The sequence below is a fragment of the Penicillium waksmanii genome, assembly GCF_028829765.1.
Source record: "Penicillium waksmanii strain IBT 27052 chromosome Unknown utg000005l:1.0-5232799.0:1.0-5237142.0, whole genome shotgun sequence".
Lineage (NCBI taxonomy): Eukaryota > Fungi > Ascomycota > Eurotiomycetes > Eurotiales > Aspergillaceae > Penicillium > Penicillium waksmanii.
Window position 1 is genome coordinate 2,816,896 of NW_026643252.1, and position 18,783 is coordinate 2,835,678.

General features: G+C 47.3%; 8 protein-coding genes across 8 annotated transcripts; 4 read left to right on the forward strand and 4 right to left on the reverse strand.

Annotated features, from left to right (window-relative positions):
- Positions 1-716: 716 nt before the first annotated feature.
- Positions 717-1,550, forward strand: N7481_005954 (spherulation-specific family 4 protein; the record flags this gene model as incomplete). Its single annotated transcript, XM_057265173.1, has 2 exons — positions 717-912; positions 967-1,550. The coding sequence occupies 2 exons, from the start codon at positions 717-719 to the stop codon at positions 1,548-1,550; spliced, it is 780 nt and encodes a 259-aa protein (XP_057122893.1).
- A 305-nt stretch (positions 1,551-1,855) lies between these two features.
- N7481_005955 (thiamine pyrophosphate-dependent dehydrogenase E1 component subunit alpha) lies at positions 1,856-3,463 on the reverse strand (the record flags this gene model as incomplete). Its single annotated transcript, XM_057265174.1, has 5 exons — positions 1,856-2,626; positions 2,700-2,909; positions 2,965-3,026; positions 3,082-3,269; positions 3,336-3,463. 5 exons carry the CDS (start codon positions 3,461-3,463, stop codon positions 1,856-1,858), a joined length of 1,359 nt encoding a protein of 452 aa, XP_057122894.1.
- Positions 3,464-4,161: 698 nt separating this feature from the next.
- Positions 4,162-5,797, forward strand: N7481_005956 (cytochrome P450; the record flags this gene model as incomplete). The annotated part of the gene is made up of 2 exons (XM_057265175.1): positions 4,162-4,472; positions 4,531-5,797. 2 exons carry the CDS (start codon positions 4,162-4,164, stop codon positions 5,795-5,797), a joined length of 1,578 nt encoding a protein of 525 aa, XP_057122895.1.
- A 77-nt stretch (positions 5,798-5,874) lies between these two features.
- On the reverse strand, positions 5,875-7,648 carry N7481_005957 (fungal specific transcription factor domain-containing protein; the record flags this gene model as incomplete). Its single annotated transcript, XM_057265176.1, has 5 exons — positions 5,875-6,446; positions 6,499-6,725; positions 6,792-7,214; positions 7,274-7,590; positions 7,643-7,648. The coding sequence occupies 5 exons, from the start codon at positions 7,646-7,648 to the stop codon at positions 5,875-5,877; spliced, it is 1,545 nt and encodes a 514-aa protein (XP_057122896.1).
- A 1,584-nt stretch (positions 7,649-9,232) lies between these two features.
- On the forward strand, positions 9,233-10,201 carry N7481_005958 (tyrosine-protein phosphatase; the record flags this gene model as incomplete). The annotated part of the gene is made up of 2 exons (XM_057265177.1): positions 9,233-9,731; positions 9,858-10,201. The coding sequence occupies 2 exons, from the start codon at positions 9,233-9,235 to the stop codon at positions 10,199-10,201; spliced, it is 843 nt and encodes a 280-aa protein (XP_057122897.1).
- Positions 10,202-10,954: 753 nt separating this feature from the next.
- Positions 10,955-13,978, forward strand: N7481_005959 (uncharacterized protein; the record flags this gene model as incomplete). Its single annotated transcript, XM_057265178.1, has 5 exons — positions 10,955-11,138; positions 11,257-11,341; positions 11,395-11,621; positions 11,675-11,827; positions 11,850-13,978. 5 exons carry the CDS (start codon positions 10,955-10,957, stop codon positions 13,976-13,978), a joined length of 2,778 nt encoding a protein of 925 aa, XP_057122898.1.
- A 615-nt stretch (positions 13,979-14,593) lies between these two features.
- On the reverse strand, positions 14,594-16,265 carry N7481_005960 (MFS transporter; the record flags this gene model as incomplete). Its single annotated transcript, XM_057265179.1, has 2 exons — positions 14,594-14,956; positions 15,015-16,265. The coding sequence occupies 2 exons, from the start codon at positions 16,263-16,265 to the stop codon at positions 14,594-14,596; spliced, it is 1,614 nt and encodes a 537-aa protein (XP_057122899.1).
- A 981-nt stretch (positions 16,266-17,246) lies between these two features.
- Positions 17,247-18,717, reverse strand: N7481_005961 (uncharacterized protein; the record flags this gene model as incomplete). Its single annotated transcript, XM_057265180.1, has 4 exons — positions 17,247-17,881; positions 17,956-18,412; positions 18,487-18,561; positions 18,634-18,717. The coding sequence occupies 4 exons, from the start codon at positions 18,715-18,717 to the stop codon at positions 17,247-17,249; spliced, it is 1,251 nt and encodes a 416-aa protein (XP_057122900.1).
- Positions 18,718-18,783: the final 66 nt, after the last annotated feature.

Consider the following 18,783-nt stretch of genomic DNA (forward strand, 5'->3'; position numbering starts at 1 on the left):
TAGCGTTGGGGCGGATTTAGATCTGAAACCGGAAAATAAATTAGGGATGGGGGCCAGCGTTGCATGTGGCGTTCGGCGGATCGATATTATATTACCGACGCCAGCGCTTAGGGTAGTAGGAGCTGTCATTTTTCACCGGCAAATTGAGACGAGTTAGCAAGGCCTGGTATTCAACACCGCGATCTCGTCTGCAGATGCGCCGCCAAGGCGTCTGACACTGCACGGTAAGCCTCAGAATCTCACCCTGGTATCGGGCATTTGATTGATATTGATGCTTGGCGGAATGAAGGGCGGTTGTGACTGCATTATTTGTTGCAGGTCTAGTCTTGTACGCGATTTGAGGCGTTCCTTCAGAGGATTGTATTCAGGAAATGAGGGATAAAGATCGATCCTCGTGGCTGCCCCCCCTAGCTTACTGGGTTTGCAATGGGGGCGATCATGACTCGTTCTTTGACCTGATTGAGTGTGTGTCCGCCTTCTTGAAACACGTGGCTGAGAGGAATGGGGAAATGAGTCTGTGAATCCTTCACTAGATCTAGACTTTGCAAGCTGGTATAAAACCAAACGGTCCATCCTGTTCTTGCGATGGTTCATCAGTCCTGTGGCCTGCTTCTTGTCGTTCCTTTTTCTTTTGCTTAATTTCAAAGTCAGATCGTACCCTGGTGGTCACGATCTATTCCACTCCTTTCAAATACATTCATTTCAACACATCCAATATGCTCGCACTTACTACTATACTAAGTGCATTCCTTGCATTTGTTTCGCTCGTCTCGTCGACGAGCATCCTGGTTCCTCTATATGTCTGGCCTGAGGATGACTCTAGCTGGGCGCCCGTATTCAATGCCATCTCTTCATACCCGGACGTTCAATTTCAAGTCATTGTCAACCCCAACAGTGGTCCCGGCGATACAGGTAGAGCGGCCCATCTCTATGACTGAAATTATAAGCTCTGACAACCACCTATAGCCTACCCTGATGAGAACATCATCGCGGGCGTCGCCAAATTAAACAGCCACGACAATGTCCAGGTCATCGGATATGTCCACACAGAATATGCCGAGCGTGATATCTCAGAAATCGAAAGCGAAGTCTCGACCTATAGCAAATGGGCTTCGTACAAGGCAAAGAACATTACTGTCTCGGGAATCTTCTTTGACGAGGCGCCCAGAACAAACGACGCTGAGAAGATCTCCTATATGCAGACCCTATCGACAAAAGCCAAATCTAGCGATCTCTCGACAGTTGTCTTCAATCCCGGTGCCACATTGGAAGCAGGCTCTGTGGATGAATATTTCAAGGCGGCAGACTTGATTGTCGAGTTCGAGAACTCATACTCTACGTGGAAGACGTGCATCCCGGCGGAACAGTTTTCATCCAGCAAGCACTACGTCAAGGATGCTATCATTCTGTACAGTGCACCTGAGACGGCGGATTATCGGGCTGTTGTCCAAGAAGCGCAGAGCATGGGGCTCGGGGCTGCATACTTGACCAGCACTGACAATTATATGTCTGTTGAGACAGTGACAAAGGTTGCTGCTTCGTTTGACTAGTTGTGGATCTTTTACTAGCCTTTGGCCTTCTCGCCTTTTTAACGCATTCAAGTTTATGGTATGCTCAAGACCCATTCAACCTTGTTATTGGATGTGAATATAAACTTCAATCAGTTTAATTCAATTCTTCCGCCCCTTGTAGAGTCTGCTCATGTCTACTATTACTAGGTAGTACTATTCATCTTAATAATGACTACGGGTATGGATTCCATGTATGAGAACCTTGGAAGCCAACTGGGAGAGAACTCAGTAAACCACGCTAGATATTTTTCAGTTCATTCCATTATGTAGTATGGTGTCTAAGTCTAATCGAGCCCTTTGGCCCCATCCTTGTATGGCCGCAGGTCATATTCATCAGGGTATGTCTCCAGAATACGCTTAAGCTCTTTCATCTGTTCCCGGGCCTCCTCGGTGATCTCCTCATAGACATCCGCAAAGGCTTCACGGAGTGGGGGCTTTTTCTCGCGCTCAGCCTCGCCGAACTCTTTCAGGACATCTTTGCGAAGCGAGTCTCGCAACTCCTTGTCTTGATCCTCGCTCCAAAGCCCCTTGTTTTCAAGCCACTTACGCAGTCGAATGATAGGGTTGTCGCGACGCTTCCAGTCCTCGACCTCCACACGGGCGCGGTATGCAAAGCTGTCGTCGCTGGTGCTGTGGTGCGAGACACGATAGCTCATCGCCTCAATCAGAACTGGTCGACCACCATCGCTCAATGCTCTTCGGCGAGCCTCTTCCATCGCTTCGTAGACCGCGAAGATGTCGTTTCCATCGACCCGGATGGTGTCGATGCCGTACCCAACACCTCGACTGGCAATTCCGTCGCCACGGTATTGTTCCAATGTGGGCGTAGAGATGGCAAACCCGTTATTCCGGCAAACGAAAACGACTGGACAAGAGCGAGTTGCGGCGATATTCAAAGCGGCGTGGAAATCGCCCTCGCTGGCAGCACCTTCACCGAAGTAGCAAGTGACAATACGAGGTGAGCGATCTGGGTTCTGCTGATCTTGGATTTTGAGGGCATAAGCTGCACCAGAAGCTTGGGGAATTTGGGTGGCGAGAGGGGATGAGATGGTATGCTAGTTGGTTCGTTATGAGTAAGTTTTATCGACCAAGGGAAATAATCGCGGACTTGGTGGTGATGTGACTTACCATGCGAGGATAGTTTTGACCATAGTGAACAGGCATGTTTCGGCCTTTTCCAGTATCATTCACGTTCGCGAACAACTGTCCCATGAAATCCTTGATAGTAAATCCGCGCTGTTGGAAGACACCTGCCTCGCGATACTGGGCGAAGACCACATCATCGGGAGTCAGAGCTGCGGCAGAGCCAACGGCAATTCCCTCTTCGCCGGCAGAAACCTGTGGCGATATTAGCATAGTCTTCGAATTTCTCCAACGACTTTCTAATACATACCATGTAGAAGCTCAGTCGACCTTGCCTCTGGGCTTCGAACATCACCACGTCCATAACGCTCACTGTTGAGAATCAGCAAATTTGATCACATCCACCGCATGGTAAGGCGTTACCCACCTGACAACATATTCTTGTACCATTCGAGTACCTGCTCGTTCGATACATTCGGCTGCTTGCGTGAGCTGTCGACTAATTCACCATTGGAATCCATGACTCGGTAGGTAGGGATAGCGGGGAGGTCGGAGGCTTTGAGAAAGGACATGTCGGTTGTGAACTTGCTATCAACAGCCCCTGGAAAAAGAACGCTAGAGAAGAGTCAGCTTCGAATGAATTGAATAATTCCACCATTGCAGTCTCGGGTAGTTCCATACCGGTCTGACCCTGGGCGCTGGGATATAGAGCTTCCCCATCGTCGTGCGGGGGATGAGAGGGATGGAACAACACGCTTCGCGGAGCGGGCTGTTTTCCATGATTGTCGAAGAAAGATCCTGGACGACATTGTGTGAGTGATATGAAGGAAGAAGAGAGGAAAGAACTTGAAAGAGGCGGAGATCAAGTCTCTCAGTGAAAGTGAAAGTGAGGGACCTGTTCACTGTCACCTCCACGTCCGGGGCAAACGCGGAGGAGAGTTCGGTTGGCATCGGCAATTGGCGTCACTTGCCCCGCTTCCAACCGAGGCGAGCCCCAACTCTTCAACTACCGAGTACTACTAGTACGAGCAGTATACACAGTCCCTACTCTTAAAATATAAAAAGACGGCAAAAAAAAAGATATATATACAAATGGGGAAAACATTCATTAAAAACCCCATCGTAAAATATTGAATCTCTGGGACTGAGAACATCATTTGTCACCGTATGCAGTGGCCGCAGAGCATCGATGCAAAGACAAAGGTTGTTCTTTGTTCACTAATCTACTTATTTAGCTAGACTCTTAGCTTTCTGGAGTATCTGGTAAAGCGTCACGATGAATAGTATTTCCCGGATGCCTATCGTTTTTAGATTAGAGCATAACAAAAAAGCTGCTCCGCATTCTGCTCCGACGGTGTTGATTATCATCTCCGTCGGAGGAAGATAAGATGTGACATAGGCCCGACCGCAAGAAGTCATTTAAAAAGGACTATAGTAGCCTAAGAAACACGTCGATGAGTGTTCATGTATACTGAGCATTCTGGCATTACAAACAAATCAATCCAAAATGGCTCTATTGACCCTGCTATTTTCGCCGTTTGCCATGGCAGTGGCAATCCCGATAAGCCTCACTCTTTACTACATACTTCCTTACTTCACGACATACCGGCATATAAACAAAGTTCCAGGACCTTTCAGTGCCAGTTTCAGTAATATATGGATTGGATTAAGTGCCCGTAGAGGTCGGAAATATGCTGCAGTAGACTGGGCACATCGCCAATATGGCAAAGTCGTTCGTATCGGATTCAATCATGTCTCGATTGCGGACGAGACGGCTTTGAAGATAGTATACGGGCACGGAAATGGATTCTTGAAAGAGTATGAACCCATGAATTTCTGTGAATTATATGGTTTCTCATACTGAGAACAAATCTAGCCATTACTATGAAGCATTTGTGGCCCGGACCCCTGGCATGTTCAACGTTCGCGATCGTGGAGAACATACAAGGAAGCGCAAAATTATCTCGCATGCCTTCTCCCCAAAATCAGTTGCTGCGTTTGAACCACACATGGCAGCAAATTTACAGCGATGGGTAAAACAGCTCGACCAGATCGCCTTCTCTGGAGTTGGGAAAGGCAAAAACATTGATAGCTATTCAAAATATAACGCAATGCCTTGGTTCAGCTATCTTGCTTTCGATATTATTGGTGATCTGGCATTTGGATCTCCATTTGGGATGGTGGAAAAGGGCAAAGACGAAACTGAGGTGCAACTCGTACCCGATGGTTCTATTTCTTACTGCCCGGCAGTCGAGGTTTTGAACAGAAGAGGGGAAGTCTCTTCGACTCTCGGCCTTCTTCCCACGTTACGCCCAATCGCAAGGTATCTACCTGATCCTTTCTTCACGAAGGGGGTCGCGGCGGTGGAAAATCTTACTGGAATCGCGGTCGCTGCGGTCGGTTCGCGACTAGATGCGGCGGAGAAGGGAGTGATTGATACTCGCAATGACATTTTGTCACGTCTATTGCAAGCTAAAGACGCGAATTGTCAGCCGATGGGACGAACAGAGCTCATAGCAGAAGCTCTCACTCAACTGATCGCCGGCTCTGATACTATATCGAATACCGCCTGCGCTGTCTTCTACTGGATACTACACGGGGAACGATGTGACCCAGGAACAATCGTTCCTCGTCTCCAAAAGGAACTAGATGACGCCGCTAGATCGAACCCTGGAATCATGTCTTACAGTCAAGTGAGAGAGCTTCCGTTCTTGCGTCGCTGCATTGACGAGGGTATGCGACTACACTCAACTTCAGCTATCGGTCTCCCACGTATTGTCGCTGACAATGGGGGTGGTGTCCGGTTTGGTGAATTTTACTTTCCACCCGGTACTGTCCTATCGGTTCCTTCCTATACGATTCACCATATGCAGGAAATATGGGGTGATGATGTTGAAGAATTCAAACCCGATCGCTGGCTCAACTTGACTGCACGGCAAAAGATGGGCTTCAATCCATTTTCTTATGGGCCCAGAGCCTGTGTTGGGCAGAATGTGGCTATTATGGAGTTGCAGTTGATTATTGGAACTCTCTTCCATCGTTATGATTTCGAACTATACCAGCAGTTCATGGAATCGCATGAAGGATTTTCAAAGAAGCCGAAGGATTGCTATGCTGGTATAAGTCTCAGATCACGCGACTGATCTCAATTTCATATCTTTTTTGCGTGATGATAATCAATTTGGCTTAAATACCGAAAAAAAAAAGAATTCGCAGGAGCTCATGGCACAGCACCGAAGAACATTTCTTGAAGCGATGGAAAGTCCTGCTCAAAATCCCAGTCAACCTCCTCCCATGATCTCATAATATCTGCAGCTGGATCAACAAGCTCATCAGCTATACCTATCTCTTCTTGTGAGATCGGATCTTCATCATTACCTCCGGTGATATACTGTTTCATGATACCTAGGGACCAACGGCCCACCGGCTCAGCCTTACCACCTCGCTGAATATGTGAAACGGCATGCTCCATCAGCGTAGTGGTTTCAAATATATTTGAAACATGATCTGCAAGCTCGACTAGCGTTGCCATGGCAAAGGAACAGAGGAGATTCTCGTAGGCGGGATGAACATAAGTTGTAAGATCGGACATGGATAGGAACAGACTTAGAATTTGGTGTGAGTGACGAACTGCAAATTGAATGAATTCAATCTTGGAATTATCCCAGATTTGGTGCTGGGGGCTACCTTCCTCCTCATTTTGAAGGTCGCTAACCTGCCGTAGTGTTCGTCGCGCCAAAATCAGGGAAGCGCAGGAGTAAGCAAAACGAAGAGGCTCAGAGGAGTCAAGATCTGTGGGGATAAACGATTAGCGACGCCTATATTTCAAGGTGAGTCTACTCACTGTAGATATGCTCGTGCTTTTCCCGGAGCCTCTCAATTTCAGGCCAGACAGGTTTATCAGTTTGGATCTCATGCGAAGTTATCAACTCCCAAAGCGCGCGATATAGCTCGATCCCAGCCAAAACGAGTTCATCGCGGGAATTATAAGATTGGAACTTCAGAATATTGGAGCACTGATCTAAATATTGATCTGATATCACAGGCGGTCGACCAGAGCCAATCGAGAACCTAATGGGGGATTAGCTCTTCAGAGTTCAATGTCACCTTCAGACTGAATAAAGGGCTGAAACAAACTGTAGATGGCAAAGGCAAACTAAATTCCAAGTACGCGAGAACTCCTTTGAACGAGCGATTTTCTGATAGTCATCCGTCTGGAACATGTTTTCAAAGCGTGTGGTCATAACAACCTGCATGGCAGCTACGCCACTTAGTAACCAGGAACTGCCATGATCGTGGTCCCGGGTTGGCCTGAGATCCCACATCGAGAAAATCAATAATGCTTGTATTGTATCAAGAGGTGCTCCAGCAACAAGTTGTGACTTGGCCAATATTTCCTGTATATGACTGTATAGCTTTTGGTGTGTTTCAGATCCATACAAGGATGGGGTAATATGGATACCAGCAAGGATGCAACTTCCGAATAGCAAGGACGATTTGGTACGCAGTTCAACTGGGTCCATGCTCATGAACAGCCAGCGGCTAGATAACTTGGAAAATCTGCAGGATGACTGTATTGAAATCAATCCTATCGGGTTTCACGGAGAAAAGGCGCTTACCCTTCAAGCAACATCCGGGCCACATCTTCGGATACCATGTCATTGGCGATAACATCCTCCGAGGGAAATTGGAACTGAGAAGTCTCTTCGGGCGAAGAGATATTCTCCTTGATCTCTTGTATGAGACTCATTGGCGCATGGCGGGTGGTTCTCTCAACTGAAATTGGGATTGGTTCTGGTAAAAGGCTTATTTGCTCTTGTGAGTTCTTTGAGAAATGAACACTCTTAGCATGCGACCTTGGCGACTTCTCCGCACATTGTGACGACAACGATGCTTTGATCTCTGATAAGGATGTTTCGACAACAGAAATCCTTCTCTGTTAATTGAATTCATTGTTTGAATATTAGATCCTAGGGGAAGATACATACCGACATTGCAGGTCAGAATAGTTCTCTCCTGAATTCAAGCTGCTCTCCATTTGGGCTGGGGGCTTGGGTTTGTGAATAACACCATGGAAGGAGCAATCTAGTCTTTAATATATCAGCTAGGGCAGATTACTTGATCATAAAATGGGTTTGCTTTACCGGAGAATATTGCACCTGTGGCACTTGTCAGATCCGCGGTTAATCTCACATCGAGTCTTCAATCGACGGCACGCATCACAGGACCGTGCTTTAGTGGCCTTGAGCGACCCTTCAAGTGTCTGATCACCTCCCTTCCGTTTCACAACCCGCAAAGACCCTCGGGGCATCTCAGGCAAACCTATCCGTATATTTTAACAATCTTTGAGGCTATTGGGGTCGCTAATTTTGAGGAATACAAATCAAAAGTAGCATCTGCTGATTAGTAGATTTATTAACCCCACTTTTGACCGCTGAGCGGTATGCATGCAAGATAACTGCTGGTGACACACAAATCTGTGTCGGCAGATAAATTCAAAGATAGTGTATATATAGAAATGATTGTATTGTTGTCTAGCTATTTTTTCTGTTCTTTCCAAGGTTTGGTGAAGCGAGTTATATCCAGAGGAAGGGCTTTGCCAAGTCCCCCCCCCTCCTTGTACAGAGCAATGATCGCAAGTAAGCGCCAAATTGGCCATTCTCTCGGACCCAGAGAACTTGAAAAGTCAAGCAATTCATAGATCGCGGTAATCGCAGGTTTATATTATTGGTCAAACGCCATAGCTGATCAAGATGCCACACGGTTGGGTTAACTTTAAAATTCATTGCAATCGACCGTCTAGATTGCAGCAACCAATTCTTCCTGGTGAATATGTTGTCTTTTTTCTCAATGGACTCGAGGATCAAAATATTATGTAGTATCCAGAAGCTAGCCACCTACCTAGAATATTCCCTTAGACATAGGGCGGTTAGGTAGTATTTAAAGTCGGGGGATTTGTGTCTTTTTAAAAGAAAAATTCCTCGTTAATCAGTAATAAAAACTTTCAATGAGACATCGAGATGTTTTACTTAGGACGATTTCAAATCCATCCCCCGCGTTAGGTCGTGTCATACTGATCAGACGCCCCAAAGATGGCTCCGCATTTTTCAAGGGAGTAGTTTGTATTTTCTTTTCGGTGGTGGCAAATACATGCGCGAAAATCAAGTGCCATAGGCACAAGGATGGAGATATTCGGGCAAACCAAATGACATCCTTGATATTTCCTATGATCAGATAAATCTACTAGTTAGGACAAGACCACAGAGGAAATCTAGGAAACATATCAGATAGTTGTCATGCGATTCGATGCGATGACATCGTTACCCGACGTGACCTGGCGTCATAGGTACCCCGTTCCTTTTGCAGGAGTGGAACCCACCCCACCGACGACGACTTTCCTGCCAGGGAAGTGCCAGTGTACGATGAATACGATGACATAGCCCAGTGCCAATATGGCTATGGACGTGGGTATCTGAGCCACCCTGTTCTTCAGATTCAATATTTTAAGTGAAAATACTCAGTGTTTTTCTCTAATCTAAACCTATCCAGTGCGTATTTGATGCTGCATCAACATCAACATGATTAATACGGACAACCTACGCGAGGTGCTCAAGACCGATATCAAGACCCCAATTCCAGAAACCACGGTTTCCAAGATTATCTCCCTTCCTCCGTTCATCACTGTCCCCGGCGTTTCGAATTTTCGTGACCTGAGCCACGATGAAAAGTTACGCGCTGGCTATGTCTATCGCTCGGGAAACCTGTCCGACATTACCGAGGAAGGTAAAGCAATCTTAGCCAAAGAATTGGGTATCACCACAATATTCGATCTTCGAAATGAAGGGGAGAGACTAAGGGCTCCCAGCCCTGTGATTGAAGGTATCGATACGATATGGATGCCTTACGGAGCCCGTCCAGCTTCCTTGAATCTTCGAGATTTTGCTGGAGAAGACACATCTGCGACCGGCTTTGTTAAGATGTATAACGGAATTCTCGATGCAGCTACCCCGGCATTTAGCCAAGTGTTTAGTCATATTCGAGATCAGCCCGACGACCCATTTATATTCCATTGCTCAGGTGAGTGTCTAACTTTGTTTCTATCCCCGGTGAGCTGCATGAGGCTGTGTCGGCAATGAGTCGGTGCAGTAGACGATTTCATGGCTGTTGATTTATCATCCATTAACTCTGACTTGCAAATTACAGCCGGCAAAGACCGTACAGGTGTTCTAGCGGCTCTAATTTTGCTTTTAACCGGTCGCACCCATGACGACATCATCAATGACTACATCCTCACGCGCATCGCCCTGGAGAGCGTCCGGGAGAACCTGACCGAGGCGCTAGCTTTACAAGGTGGCACCGAACATCTCAGCCCCGAGGCTAACGGGATGCTTGAACTCAGTGGCGTCCGGGCGCAGGCGATGGCGGCTTTCCTGAAGTCGTTCGAGAACACCTACAAGGGTGGCGTCGAAGAATTTCTCACCACAAAGCTTGGGTTTTCGCCAGAGGATGTACAGAATATGCGTCATAACCTCACAGATTATTCATAAGGAAGCAATAGAGCTGACTCCATGTAATATATACACCTGGGCAAACAATATAAACGATGACTGCCTTAGAACAGTTTTGTACCGGATCACAAAAAGTAGGCTGGCCAGTGCTCCCGAATCCAGGGGTCCAGGGGTTCATTGTTCATTCCAGAACTTGAACGTCAATATGAGCTACCCAATACAATCCAATTATTATCTACAACTCTTCAAAATGCCACTGAGCTCAGGCTACAACTCACGGCAAATTGAACATGAGATATCCTCATATCCTCAAGGTATTCACGGCCTCGTCGCCCTTTCTCCCCGGCATCGGTTACCCCTCTCGACTCCGCAGATAGCATAGACTCCACAGTCAAGCAATGCAGATCGTCGCGTTTTTCCACCACCCGCGCCTCAAAATTGGAGCTTTGTTGCTTCATTACCCGGGGGATCGCCCCAGCCCACTACTCAACACTGCTACCGTTGCTTTCGCCCCCGCTCGTGGAAGTCCCGCCTCACAGTCTGTCGATATTAATCACCTTCATCTCAGACACTACCGTCGACAAAATTCATGGCACGGTCCATCTTTAGCGCAGTTTGATCACAACAGCCGAGCTATCAGACCACTTTTGTCTCCACTTGAATGCCGGTATCCCTCCGGGGTGGTAGCCAATCTGTCCCGCAGGGTAAGTCGCGGGGATTCAACCCGAAGTCGATATAATTGCGAGTTTGACCCCGCCTGGGCACGAATATTCTCATCAATACGGTATTACCATGCATTCATGGAAGAGGTTTGCACTGGCTTTGCTTCCCGCAACAGCTCAGACTGTACTGTCACAAAATGTGGTCGACTTAAGTGGTGATGGCTGGACTGTGTCCAGCAAGGCGTTGAATATCTCTGTTCCCGGCCACCTGCCCTCCCAGGCTCACCTGGATCTTTATGCTGCGAACGTGATTGGTGAGTCTACTGTCAATTTAATCGGAGTGAAAAGAGAATTGGAAGGCTAATATGGATACCAGATGATCCGTTGGTGTCAACTTACTACCCACTCCACAAATCTCTCACTAACTTGAAGAAAGATACTACGGTCTCAACGACTTCAATCTCCGGTGGATAGTGGACAACAACTGGACTTATACCAGCGATCCAATCCAGGGACTGTGAGTCAGATGGCTCCCGTTTATCCAATGATGAAGCGACTAACACGGTCCAGATCCAAAAACTCCAAATCGTCATACCTTGTTTTCAATGGGCTTGATACATTCACAACCATCGAGATATGTGGACAGATTATCGGCACAACGGACAATCAGTTCCGACAATATACCTTTGACATCTCCAAGGCCATCAGCAAGTGCAAGGGGGAGCCGACTTTGGCCCTAAACTTCGGCAGCGCTCCCAGTATCGTCAATAAGATCGCTGAAGATCCCGATTCGCAAAGTATGGCCCCAATCATAATGAAGCGGAAACAAACTCTAATGGTTTTTCATTAGCATGGCCCTATGGCCCACAACAGATCTACGAGTACCCGAATCGCTGGTTCATGCGCAAGGAACAATCGGACTTCGGCTGGGACTGGGGACCAGCTTTCGCTCCAGTCGGACCGTGGCAGAAAGCATGGCTTGTGCAGTTTGACGACAATGAAAGTGTTTACCCCCCTAAACACAGACCTGGATATCTTCCGCAAGGGCCAGATCAATCATTTGGCCCCGGACCAAAGCCAGCCTTGGGTCGTGAATGCAAGCATTGATTTCTTGGGAACTCTTCCAGATAAATCCTCCATGACCATTGAGATCAAGGATATCGAGTCAGGCGAGGTGCTTAAATCTGGCTCACTCGAGGATGTGTCCACTTCCGGACAAAGTGTCACTGGTAGTATCACCATCGACGCCGACGCACCGAAGCTCTGGTGGCCCAATGGTCTAGGCAAGCAAAATCTGTACTCTGCAACAATTAATATCGAGAACAAGGAAGACAAGAAACTGGCCAGCGTCACGAAGCGCACTGGCTTCCGCACAATCTTCCTCAATCAACTCAACATAACTGAAGAACAACTGGCCCAGGGCATTGCACCGGGCGCAAATTGGCATTTCGAAGTCAATGGTCAGGAATTCTACGCCAAGGGCTCGAACTTCATCCCACCTGATGCTTTCTGGCCCCGCGTCACGGAGGAGAAGATGGATCGTCTCTTCAATGCCGTTGTGGCTGGAAACCAAAACATGCTTCGTGTTTGGTCATCTGGTGCATATCTCCCCGACTTCATCTACGATATTGCTGATGAGCGTGGTGTCTTGCTTTGGAGCGAGTTCCAATTCAGCGATGCGATGTACCCGACCGATCAACCGTTCCTTGATAATGTCGCACAGGAAATCATCTACAATGTCCGACGCGTGAATCACCATCCATCCTTGGCCCTGTGGGCTGGCGGAAACGAGATTGAAAGTCTCGAATTGCCTCTTATTAAGGAAGCTGATCCAGAACACTATTCGCACTGGGTCGGGGAGTACGAGACATTATTTGTTCGTCTGATTCTGCCTCTCGTGTACGAGAATTCGCGGTCAATTTCCTACATGCCCAGTAGCACGAACAATGGCTACCTCTATGTCAACCTCTCTGCTTCAATTCCAATGGCCGAGCGGTATGACAACACTACCAGTGGATCCTACTATTCCGATACAGACCACTACAACTACGACAGTAGTGTCGCGTTCGACTATGGATCTTACCCTGTCGGTCGCTTCGCGAATGAATTTGGTTATCACAGCATGCCAAGTTTACAGACTTGGAAGCAAGCAGTGGATCATGATGAGCTTCATTTCAATAGCAGTACCGTTGTGCTCCGAAACCACCACTATCCTCCCGGCGACACTGAGACCGACAACTTCCATAATGCCTCGATGGGTATGGGTGAAATGACCATCGCGGTCGAACGCTACTATCCGATCCCAAATAAACATGATCCCGTTGCAAATTTCAGCGCATGGTGTGACGCGACGCAGATGTTCCAGGCAGACATGTACAAGTCTCAAATCCAGTTCTACCGTCGTGGCAGTGGCATGCCTGAACGTCAGCTGGGCTCGTTGTACTGGCAGTTGGAGGATATCTGGCAAGCTCCCACTTGGGCAGGTATCGAGTACGATGGACGCTGGAAGAAACTCCACTACATGGCCCAGGACATCTACCAGCCCATCATTGTTTCTCCATTCTGGAACTACACCACCGAGGGCCTCTCTGTTTACGTCACATCCGACCTTTGGGAAACTGCTCGTGGAACGGTCAACCTGACCTGGGTGGATCTTTCTGGCAAGCCTATTCCTGGAAACGCTGGTACTCCTAGAACCAAGCAATTCACTGTTGGTGGGCTCAATTCAACTGAGATTTATGCCACGGGTCTGTCGGATTTATCTCTCCCGGATAGGACAGATGCCGTCTTGGTGCTTTCGATCAACGCTCGTGGTTCTCTTCCCAACGCCGGGGATGCAGTCTCTACCTTCACCCACCGCAATCAATTCACGCCTGTCTTCCCAAACAAGCTCTCCCTTGTCGACCCGAAACTTAGTGTATCTTTCGATGAAGAGGACAATACCTTCATTGTTGAAGCAAAGAACGGCGTCTCTCTTTACACTTGGCTAGATTACCCTTCAGGTGTCGTGGGATACTTCGATGAGAATAATTTCACACTTCTCCCGGGCGAGAAGAAGAAGCTCATGTTCCATGTACAAAAGGATGAGACTGGTGGCAAGTGGGTCAAGGATGTGACAGTCCGCAGCTTGTGGGATCAAACAACTACTCAGTAGACTCATTCTGCGCTAGAAGCCCTTACTTAAATTCCATTTCCCCATTTCGGCTTTATTTTTCTTTCAAGTTTGAGGATAGACCAGAACATAAAAGTCTTTCGGGTAGTACCTATTTGAAACAATATCAAGTAGAAGAACGTCTCGTAGAAAGTATACTAGTAATTGATCTAGTAGTATCTTACTGGTAGTTCGATAATCTCACTTCCAAAAGTCTTGAATGTGCATTTCCTACCGCTCTAAATAAATAAATTGGTTGGGGAGGAGAGGGGGCAAAAGAATAAAAAAAATAAAAAAAGAACGAGCGACGCAGGGATCGAACCTACAATCTTTGGTAATTGATAGAGAAACCGAAAACCAACGCCTTTCCATTAGGCCAGCCGCCCAGTCAATGACGAAATAATGGGGTTCATCAATTCATATCTCTACCTAGAGCCTTGTCCACCCTATTACCCTTAAAATTTTAGGAAATCCTTACACACTGTCTTCTGTCTACAGACGCACCCAGGTCATTCTAAAAAATCAACTTTTGTTCAAAATGTTCAAATGAATATCGTCTCTCAGGACTCTAATACCGTGACCTAATCGAAATCTCTCCGGTCGCCAAAATTCTCTCTTTCAATTGCGTCCAAGATTTGCACGAAGCTTGATGCCGAAGAAGTAGAACATAAAAGGAATGCAAACCATTGCTAGCCCAATGAACGCTAGCAACCATGATGCCCATTGCAATCCGAGGCGGTCATACATCTGTGTGATAAACAAAGGGAAAGCGGCACCACCACCAGATCTGAGAAACACCTTCGCTGCTAAAGCCGAGGCAGGATATTTCTGATATGCATCGATGAGATAGTTGTTCACGGAATAGTAGCACAGAACCATACCGAACCCGAAGGCAATACCAGATGAAGCCGGTCCAACCCAGATTATATGTTTGTAAGAGGTTGCTCCCAGCAAGAAGAATGCGATCGGGATGAAGGGGGGCTCCGATAAGTGACCCAATAAGTCTGTCTTCGGGGGTAGGAGCCCGAGATTGGCAGACTCTTTTGAATTGCTTCTCGATGGTGGGGGTAATCAGCAGAGATATAGCGGCACCAATCAGAATGGGGATAAACATCAGACCAATCTGTCCGTCGTTATAACCATAGAGTTTTCCGAAGATAACGGGGTATGCAAAGAAGAAGGCATATAGCATCGAGTAGATGAGCATGATATACATGCACATCAAATCCAAAACAGGCTCCGTCATTATCATCGTAATAGGGCGAATCAGATTTGTTCGAGCAATATCACCAAGCGAAAGTTTTTTTTGTTCTTGTTCAGTCATAATATTTTGGTTGCCAGTTTCTTTCCGCATTTTGGCAGCACGCTTTTTGAGAATAATGGGTGCGTATGTCTCTGGAACAAACCCCACTAGGATCAAAGTCACACCGGCAAAGGCCATATTTGTCCAGAAGAATAAATCAAGTCGATGTGTACCAACATTGATCCAGCCTGTGACGATCGGTCCGATGACGGGGCCACAGTAGGGAGCAGCTGCGAAATAGGCAATGGCCATACCCCGTTCCTCGATGCTCCAAATGTCGGCGATAGTCCCACCGGCAAGGGAAAGGCCGGAACTGGAAAATACACCACACAGGAAACGACAGACTAGGAGTCCACCGATGTTGGGTGACAAGGCACATGGAATATTGAAGATCGTGTAAAGACTTAGCGAGATGATGTACACTGGTCTTCGTCCGATGATCTCTGACAGTGGTGACCAGAGTAACGGCCCAACTGCGAATCCACAGACCATGATTGAGCATGTCAGAATAGCGACTTCAAGGGATACGTTATATTTCTCTTGGATCAAGCCTAAGCCACCCGTAACAAATGACGAGCCGTATGCAACACACACCACTAGTCCGGATGCGACCAGTGTGATGTACCATCGATAAGCGCGGGACCAATTGTAAGGGTGTTCCGGGTCATTAATCGTGAAGGTGATGAACTCGGGTGTATCTTTGGGCCCTTTTTCTAAATCGGCGTTCTCATTGTCCTCCGGCGCTCGAGCTGTCGCTGATGATGGACCGGATCGGACCTGTTCCAAAGTCTTTTGCGGAACAAGGCCGGTTTTTGTTTCGACAACATATTCTTCTGGAAATACTGGGTGCTTCTTTCGTCTCGTTTCTGGGTAGCTGTAGTCGGGAGCAGGGGCGTTCTCTGTGATCCCCACACTGCGCAGGCTTTCGAGGGTCTCATCCCGACTCAAGTGGCTGTCGGTGGATTGGGAAGGTATTGAATTGTCCATCTTGAAATCTGATGAACGATTAATAATATGAGTAAAACTATTTACACTTGGAAGAAACTCGGTATTTATAAAGTGACCAAGGCAAACTTCTACGCCTATCATACTTCCATGCCGAACGATCACCGAGATATGCCGCGACGCCTTCACATATCTTGGGTCTTCGGGGGGCGTCGATTATCAGACATGATAGGTTAGAAAAGAGATCAGATCGACGTGAAACCAGGTTGAGTTGAGCTATTTTTCGAGTACAGTTCGGTGCCATTCCCGGCATAATCTCGGTGCCGAACGATCGCCGGTCCTTCCCGCCTGACACCAATCGGATCTATAAAGTCCCTGTCGAATGAAATGAGTCATTTGAATTTAGTTTAATTGTTTCAAACACGATAATTTTCTCTCAATTTCAGATTCCATTTCAAGCGCCCGGGTGTCTTATTAAGTGAATGCAGTGACTGGTGACTGAGGGTCTCGATTTCTTTTGTCGCCTCCTGATCGGGTTATGACGATCCACCATTCCTGTGTAACCAGTGCGAAAGGTGAACTCATCGCCATCCCCTTTATTTTATTTCCTCACGAGCTACCGGAAGGAATGTATCAGTAGTTTCGGCTCTGTTGTCGCTCAGTGGTTCCGGGTGGAGCTATGGTATGGAGCTACCGCCAACTACACATGTGTCATCGGACAAGAGCCGCAGAGGCTAACTACGATAGGAAAGTAAGTCAATGTGTTCGCATGGTGTCTTAAAAGTTAGACAGTATGCTATCATGCCACTATTTACTCAGTCGCAGAGGTTTTGATGCTTATCCACTAAGGCGTCACTTCCCCACTGGCAGTACATTCCTGTACGACTTGAAGTGAACTAAATGAGGTGCCATTGGTATAAAAACCATGCAATCCAAGCATTAGAATTGGAACCCCCAAAAGAATGTTTTATTTAAATTCATGATGCTTATAGATGAGATTTCAATATTCTCCCTCGTGCCTAATCACCATTTATTATCGAAAACCCGACCATCGACATAATTCACCAATTCTTTGACAGGTGCCAAATGATCACGACCAGCACCGAACAGCATACCATGACGTAGAACCTTGCGGTAGTTTTTCCCTGGGGATATCTTTCCCAATACATAATCTTGGCGATTTTCCACGCGAGTGGGAACTGGGATCGAGCGAGCGACAATTGCTTCCATGCCTTGCCAGGCAAAAGTGATGGCCTCTTTCGCACCGCCTGGGATCCCAGCATCATCAAGCATGAGGATCTTGGTGTTAGGATAGTTTTTCTGGATGAAAGCCGTAATGTTTGGATTATACGCCCCACCACCGCACATGAATATCTCTGCGATCTCAAGTCCCTCGGGTGCATAGCGACGATAATGATCGACGATAGCTTGTGAAGTAACGCGAGTGATAGTAGCAACAACATCGTCGGGTTTCAAGCCATTAACCTCTGCCTTCTTGATCAATTCATGTGCAAGCGTATCGCGGAAAACTTCGCGGCCAGTAGTTTTGGGGGGATCTAAAGCAAAGTAGGGATGTCTCAGGAACTCGTCCACGGGCTGTTGATCTACAGATCCCCGGGCGCCCATCTCACCGTCCTTATCGTATTCGCATTGGCCATCTGTATAATGTCGCACGACAGCATTGATAAAGATATTTCCAGGGCCCGTGTCAAATCATAGCACGCATCAATACCGCCATGGGTATCAGGTGGGATAAAGCAAACGATTGCAATACCGCCAATATTTTGGCAGGCACGTAACTTGGTCGGATGATGCAGTACAAGGGCATCGAAGAAAGCTATCAGAGGTGCCCCTTGGCGACCGGCTGCTTGATCATTGACACGAAAGTCGGTGACAGAGATAATATTGGTGCGAGATTCCAAAAAGGAGCCTTCTGCCATCGTTAAAGCACTGCGCGTCTCACCAGGCTGTGGCATGGATAGAAGCCAAATCGTTTGCCCATGGGAGCCTAGAACGTCGATCGAGTTGATCTCGACTTGAAACTCTTTGCAGAATTGATGCACGGCGGATGCGAACGTCTCGCCGAGAATCACATTTACTTCTGAGAGTTCGGAGGGCGAAGTATGGTTGTGCAGGATCATATTCATTACTCGCTTCTTAATCACTGGCTCCAATAGAATTTCGCCATACTAGAGAATGATTGATTCAATTAGAGTGTGGTCCAAAGGGGGGGTTTTATGTGAGTTCAGTGGATCATCCTTACTTTCAGCAACTCAAAATGCATGGGCGACTGCGGTGTCTCTTGACGAAATCGGCAAAGTGCACAATCAATGCCATCCTTGGATGATATATATTATTAGCCCTGGAGCTGAATTGTCACTACCTTTCTTTGATGGTAAAACCCACTCACCATCGACGTGCCACTATTGAGACCGAGAACAGTCAAATCTAACGCAGAGCCAGGGATCTCATCTGCGGGGTTTGTTGAGCCCATGGTTAAACTTGAACTTTTTGAACTATATGGTCGTGAATCGTGAAGTCACTGGGGAAACAAAGGAAT